This window comes from Aristolochia californica, unplaced genomic scaffold (assembly GCF_029961685.1).
Source record: "Aristolochia californica isolate CCGP_79_NKW_82.1479 unplaced genomic scaffold, dmAriCali1.0.hap1 SCAF_3, whole genome shotgun sequence".
Classification (NCBI taxonomy): Eukaryota; Viridiplantae; Streptophyta; class Magnoliopsida; order Piperales; family Aristolochiaceae; genus Aristolochia; species Aristolochia californica.
In genome coordinates, this window is record NW_027181992.1 from 8,510,499 (window position 1) to 8,518,099 (window position 7,601).

The 7,601-nt window shown below is 42.2% G+C and overlaps 1 protein-coding gene across 1 annotated transcript; it reads right to left on the minus strand.

Annotated features, from left to right (window-relative positions):
• Nucleotides 1-1,676: 1,676 nt before the first annotated feature.
• LOC137960595 (subtilisin-like protease SBT1.8) lies at nucleotides 1,677-4,865 on the minus strand. Its single transcript, XM_068808247.1, has 2 exons — nucleotides 2,914-4,865; nucleotides 1,677-2,627 (listed from the first exon to the last, which is right to left on the minus strand). Exons 1-2 carry the CDS (start codon nucleotides 4,520-4,522, stop codon nucleotides 1,963-1,965), a joined length of 2,274 nt encoding a protein of 757 aa, XP_068664348.1. The 5' UTR covers nucleotides 4,523-4,865; the 3' UTR covers nucleotides 1,677-1,962.
• Nucleotides 4,866-7,601: the final 2,736 nt, after the last annotated feature.

Consider the following 7,601-nt stretch of genomic DNA (forward strand, 5'->3'; position numbering starts at 1 on the left):
TTTTCTGGAAAAAAAATATAATTAGCATTGATGCTATATTTACTTATACCGAGTTGATTGAGGAAGTGTTAGTTGGTGAAATTATTTGAATTTTTTTTTTAAAAAAAAGAAGAGTCTATCATGGCTGATGAGAATATGAGAAAAAGAAGAGGTTATAGTACTGGCCGAACGGATGATATTAAATATACTCATTGTAAATTTCAGGGCCACACTATAGACCAGTGTTGTTATAAGCCATGCACTTACTGCGATAGATATGGCCACAATAAAGAAATATGTTACAAAGCGAATGACAAGTCAGAATCGACAAGGGCTAATCAAGCCCTCATAAGTAATGCACAAGAAAACAATCCCCCAGCTGCACAAAAAAATATTACTGATGAAGAGTATGAATTATTTCAGAAGATAAAGGCCATGTTAGGGTTTACTCCTGGCCCCTCTGCCACTACTGCTTCACAGTTGAAACTGTATACCTTGAGTTGTTTTTCACTTCGTATATATGTGGAATTCTAAGCAAGCAACCTTTTTTATGCAAGACCAAAAGCTCAATATACTCTAATTGTAAGGCCACTAAGGTTGTATTGAGTGAGTTCTAAAATTCCAAGTTTGGGTCTAAGTTCTAGTTTGTTGTTGCAAAAATACCAAATGTGGGTGTAGACTTTCAAATCTATTTGGCTACTAATGAGTCCCTTGTGGGTCTAAGTTGGATAGCGTAGTTAGCTACTGAAAAATCCTTCAATGAATTAGTTCAAAGTAATCAAATAAATTATCATGCTATAAAAGCCCAAAGCAAAAGCACAAATTCGATTTCAGCTCATCTATCTTCTGCCCAAACTTTTTAGATAAACGACTATTCCTATACAGAGTTCTAAAAAGGGGGAGGGGTGGAAGCTAGCTTTCATGTCAAGAAAATATTCAAAAATCTATTCTTCTAGTTTCTATCAATGGAAGGCAAGAGAAGAAAAACAATGAAAGAAGCTTTCAAAGAGAAGCCATATTGAGATCGTTATGAGAAGGGTCATGCACAAGGTTCCCAAACCTGATTCTTGGCCAAAACCCTGTCTCAGCAACACCTACTATAAGGGTTCATCCCCTTCCTTGAGTGAAGATGAAAAAACCAAAGTAGCGTAACAAAACCCAATGTAAAATTTAAAAAAAAAAACCATTTAAATGAAGAGAATGGTCCTCTTCTTTCTTTTTATCTTTAGTGACTGAGAGGTCTGAATCCAATAGGAAAGATTATTTGGTGCGAAAACGGTTATCCAAACCGAAGAAAATGGTCTTCTTCTCTCTGTTTATCTTTAGTGATTGAGAGGACTGAATCCTATTTAGTGTGAGTCCCATAATGATCAACGTTTATCTCAATCGTGATCGGACCGCTGAATAGTTACCGTTGGGCATGTTTCTACCAAATTGACTTTGGTATTGGATGAGCACTCGGAATGAGAGGACTGAATCCGATACGAAAGACTATTTGGTGCGAGTCCTATCATGATCAACGGTTATCTCGGTCATGATCGGACAGCTGAATAGTTACCGTTGGGCATGTTTCTACCAAATTGACTTTTGTATTAGATAGAACACTCTGGAATGAGAAAACGAAAGAATCTTTTGGTGCGAATTCTATCATGATCAACAGCTATCTTAGTCATGATCGGACAGTACCGTTGGCCATGTTTCTACCAAATTGGCTTTTGGTAGTGGATCAGATTTCGAAACTTTTATTAGCAGATACTTTAAGAAATGGGTCCCATTCCTTTCTTTTGTTTTTGCGGATAGAGGTCGGCTACAACAGGAAAGGCTCTTTTGATGCCCCTACATGTTACTCCAGCGAGAAAGAAACACAAACCGCTGGTTGGAAAGAAGAAATTGATCAACCCCCAGAGATAGAATCCGGAAGACGCTTGGTTTTGAACATGATATTTGGTTGACGGGAATGCCAATGGCTCTCGCTCTCAAGATCTATTTCCATGTGTAAGCAACGGGGCTTCTCACCTGGTGTTGGTGGTCACTCCACATAATCCAACCGAAATCCGTCGTCAGCGGTCTCACCCCCTTGTCGGAAACAAAAGTAACACTGTACCTCAGCTTCTGCCCGGTTTCCCTGAAGACGAGCCTCCGGGGTTTGATTTTCAGTCCGATGTAGGGAGATCCACCGAAGGAGACATCGTAAACGGATCCGGCACGGCCCACATTCCTGAGCTCCCTTACATATGTGACCACCCGCTTGGACTCCTGGAAATGCACAGAGAAAGAGGGGTAATTAAGATTTCCCGGCTTGAACATGGAGATCCGGCGGGAGCAGGTGACATTGGAGTTTTTCACTACGGCTTGAACATGATCCAGCGTGTAATTGAGAGAGCAAAGGAATTTGATGTAGTCTTCAGTGGAAAGGTCGTAGACAAGGCCAGGAGAGAGGGCCTTCAGGGGGTCCACATGCCCTGCGCCGTGCCCGAATGGGTTGGACAATGCTCCATTTCCGGCGTCTCGGAGGGGAGATTTGGTGTTGTCCAGGTTATAAGAGGTGGTCATCAACGCGGACTTTATAGCACTCGGACTCCAATCGGGGTGGGCCGCTTTCAGCAGTGCCGCCACTCCGCTGATATGCGGGCAAGACATCGACGTTCCTGCAACAAGTCGGCGGCAGCCGGTTCATTAGTCGGCAGTCGTCTCGTCAAACAAACCGGCGACATGAATTCAGTAACTCCCAATAAATACATAAATGAGTAGTTGAAGACAATAAAGGCCACCCGTCAACATTGGACGGACGCTGCAAGTCTTAAGATTTCTTAATCTAACAGGAGAAAACTGAAGAAAACTGGAGAAAATTCGATATTCCGGCGAAAAATAAACAAAACCCAGTACCATAGGAAAACCCCACAAGAAGAGGAGAGGAGAGAATAACACACTCACCAGACATGATATTGAATTTCGTCCTCCTTTTGTCTTTGACCAGCCCGGTCGGACCCACCGCCTCTGACCACGCGGCCAAAATGTTAACCCCAGGCCCAATCATGTCGGGCTTCAGAATCTCCGGCGTCACCGTGTTGGGGCCTCTCGAACTGAACGCCGCCACCACCGGCGACGGGCGCACGTTCAGCACCGTCCCTCCGAAACTCAGCACCGCCTTTGGGTTTCGCACCGACCGCACGTACTTTCGGATCTCGTCTCCGACCTTCCTTCCGACCGCTACAGCCGGTAACAAATGGCTGTCGGCTACCAACTCCTCGCCGCTAGCGGCCGTGTTCGCCAGAATCATACCTACGCCCCCGGCTTCCTTAACCACCGCACCCTTCTCCACTCGAGCGTTAATGCCGCGATCGCACAACACCACTTTTCCCGTCACCAGGCTTTTATCGAGCGATCCCGGCAGGCACAGGTTGGTCGAGTTGTTTCCCGGTGGGTTCTTACTGGGATTGTAGTAGATGGGCTCTTGGACACTGCCCATTCCCTTGCCGCTGTATAGAGACACACCCAGGTACTTCTTACCGTTACCGAGGACGGCGTATGCCGGGAAGTCTCGGTCCAGTGTTCCCGCCCCAACGGTGGCGATCCAGGGAGCAGTGTTCGCGAGTGTCGCCTGCTCCGGTCCGCTGTTCCCCGCGGAGCATGCCACGAAGATCCCGCGAGCGATTGCCGAGAATGCGCCTATGGCGATGGTGTCGCGGTAGTAGGGCGCCGATCCGCCACCAAGGGAGAGTGATAGTACGTCCACCCCATCAGCGATCGCGCTGTCCATGCCGGCCAGTATGTCCGACCCGAAGCACCCACCTGACCAGCAAACCTTATACACTGCAACGCGCGCACGTGGGGCCATCCCCCGAGCGGTTCCGGCGGCGTATCCGAGGAGACTCGCGTTGGCTACGTGGGAGCCAGCGGCGGTGGAAGCAGTGTGCGTGCCGTGACCGTCAACGTCCCGGGGAGAGTAGTTCTCCTTGTGCTTGTCACCCTTGTACGCTATAGCCATCCGATAACCCTTGGAAAAACTACGCGCTCCAATTAGTTTCTTGTTGCAGGATTTGGGACTGAAGTCGGCGCCGGCCTCACATTGGCCCCTCCACCTCGAGGGTATGTCCGGCATGACGAGATCGTTGAAACTCTCGCTTTCCGGCCAAACTCCCGTGTCGAGGACACCCACAATGACATCCTCAGAGGCCTGATTGAGTGCTTGCGCCTGGCCAACTTCGGAGTCCAGGCCAAGGAAGAGCGGGGTTCGGGTAGTGTGCAACTGGTAGACTGCCTCCTCATAAATATCAAGCACAGCGTCGGATTGAGAGAGGGCATCAGCTTGTTCCGGCTCGAGGGAGACAGCGAAGCCATGGAATGCAGAGTCATAGGTGTACAAGACGGAATCTGCTGGGTCGACGGACAGGGATTGTAGGTGGCTCTCGTACCAGTTAAGGGGCGTCGCATAGGAAGCCGGTTTCTGGTTTCTCTTCATGTGGACTATATAAGTCTGTTTATCTGCCATCACAGGAAGAATGGGAAGACAGAGTAGGAGAAGAAAGATGGCAGACGCCATGATATGTGCGCGAGAGGAGAAACGATCTTCCCCTCTTTGAAGTAACTGATGCTGGAGACCTCTCCGAGGAATATAAATAGAAAAAAAAAAAAAAATGAGCTGGGAAAGCCAGAAAGGCGGTAATCGATAAGAGAAGACGACACCTGAGAGAAGGAAGAGAGAGAGACAGAGGAAGGAGCGACTGTCAGAGACGGGTAAAAGAGAGACAGACGAAGCAGGGAGGAGTGATGTAGGGTTTATATAAAACACAAGTGAACACTTGCCCCACACCGTGACTCAATAAACCGAAATGCCACAGTCAAGTAATAGCAAACCAGATTTTCCGACGCAATCACCGTAAAACGCGGTTGTTTATCGTCGGAGGGGGACCGACGGGGACATTCGTAAGAATCTAACAGAAGCGTGGGAGACAACTTTATAGTGGCAATTAACGTAAATGCGTGCTTGAGAAGGTACAAAATTCACCAACTGGTCTCGAGAACCGAAGAGATGATGTGTGAAATCTCGTCGGGTAGCGAAAGCGTGCAAGACTTTTTGGCCAGTTTTGGCCTTTTTTCTGGTAACTCCGCTCTTGATTTCTATGATATTTAGAAATAGGAAATTACCGGATGCACACAACGGTTAGATTTGGCGGGAAGGGGTCACATGGAGCGAACCGCGAATCATGGCACCTTCAAAGCGAGCCAAACCAAGTCTTATAATAATAAAGAGTCCAGCGCGCGCCCACTTTTCTTTCGTCGCTTTCGGCCTCCCTCTGAACCCATTATCTTTGGTTTGCGCGTGGACCCGGGTGATATTTACTTCCACGACTTCTTTGCCTGGATTTTAACTCGGTTTTATGAAATAATTAATTAAAAATATTTTAATTTCTATTTTTATATGGTCTTAGTTTTATTTTTAGGTAATTACATTTTTATTTAATATAATTTAATAACTGAAAATTGAATAAACAAAGTGACAATAAAAGTATATATATTATTTGTGCACATAAATTAATTTTATATTATGTAATAAAATAATATTAGAGTGTAATGGATTTATAAGGGGAATAAAATAAGGAATTTTATATACTGTTATATTTATTTATAATAAATTAGTATATTCGGTATATGGAATATTTTGCTTCATATGTCGATTGTTTATTTAGCAAATGGCTGAATATATGTTTAAGAAAATAAAAACAAAAACCTAAGAATAATAACAAAATCTTTAGAAAATGACACTCGAATCATATTTTATCTCAAACATGGATTCACTAAAATAATATTATTTTTTATATATAATCAGGTAATCGATTAATCAAGTACAAAATAATTTTTATACATCTAAGTTTTATTTAATAAATGGTAAATAGGTAATCAGAAAAATTACCTAAATACTTAATTAAATCATAAATTTTAGTTCTTTTTATTTAATAAACACTAAACAAAAACTCAGGTGCGAACACCCAATTCCAAGAAGCATTCTTGAACCAGATTAAGTTCACTTAGCCGTTTGAACGGGATCAATCCTGTTGAAGATCATATATGGAAGAGTCTTACATGACACTAGAATTATTATAGAAAAAACTCTCATAGAAGCGTTTATTTATGTCCAGTTATTTAATTATGTTAGGACTTATATTTAAATGTGAGATTTCATCTTTCTTTGAACTTTGGTCAATATTTATTGTTATTTATCTAATCTTTCTTTGACATAACTTAATTAACTTATTAGGTACAATCACATGGGGGAATCGTTCATTTCATTGTCCTGAAAAGGGCATATGGTGTTGGCTCTGCTAAAAAAGTGAAAGAAGGCTCCATGTGCAATGTGCATCTTCCATACTTGATTTCTTATCAGGCTTGATTTGGGTTTTCACTTAATGGTCATACTTGATTTGGGCTTGATTTCCATACTGGAGGGAGAATATTAAAGAAGGTAATGGTCTATCTTGTGATAAAAGGCTTCTAGAGTTTCAAACAAATTGCTTTTAAGTCAAGTTAAGCTAATTGGAATCTGCATGGTAAACCAAAATATTTCAAGGTTAATCAGGCCTTTATCTCTATTGTGGAGACCAGCAAAGAAGTCCCTTAAGACCCTTTAAAGGGAAAAGTTTTTACAAAGGAGGATATGATCTATTAAAAATTCAATAGCTACCCCATAAAGTGCTCCTAAAGTTACAATTGCTAATGCTAGTTACTACACTCTTATCTTAATTCTAATTTTTCACCTTGGATTATTGATTCTAAAGCCTCTAAATATTTTACGGATAAAATTATAAATGTATCCTCATTGTCTCCTTGTTGTTGACCATAGGTTGACTCCCATATTGATTTTGATGATAACAAAACTTAATTGATCTAACAACTTGCAAATCTAGTATTTCAAATATTTAACCTTCAAGAGCATCTCAATGTCTAAAGCTTCAAAGCCAAAATGAAGACCTCAAGCAAAATTGAAGAACAATACTTAAAGAAGCACCCACAAGGAAGAAAACATCGAGAAGACTCAAGTTCAAACATCAAAGACATACGTTTAAACTCCATCAATATTTGTAAGAAAGTACTCTAAACTCCTATGCAATGATTGATCAACTTAAATTTTCTAGACTAACGGTAACATATTGATCGATTAGTCCATCGATCAATAAGTCATATTTTGACAAAAAAGTAGTCGTTATTATCGATTGATTGATCGATCACTTACCTATGATCGATCAATCAACGGTTAGAGTTTTGCTAATAGGCAAATAACGACTAGTTTGAGCTAGGGAAGCTATAAGTACCCCTACTAAACCATGAGTAAATAGGTGAATGAGCATTAATTGGCATATTCTCAAGCCATAATAATTGGTTCTCTTACTTCAACTTGTTCAAAAGCTGGAATTTAATCCTAAATTTCTCAAGAATGAAACCCTAAAATCTAACACGGTATCAGAGCAAGTTTTGTGTGTGGGCCAAGGCTTAGTTTATGCTTCCCAAGTTATCTGTGTGTTACAAACTGCACGAAGGAGCCTATGTGCCCCCTTAAAAGGTTTGTGTCTCATTACACATCTCAAACCCATTATGTGTAAACATGCACATATTAAAAAATATTT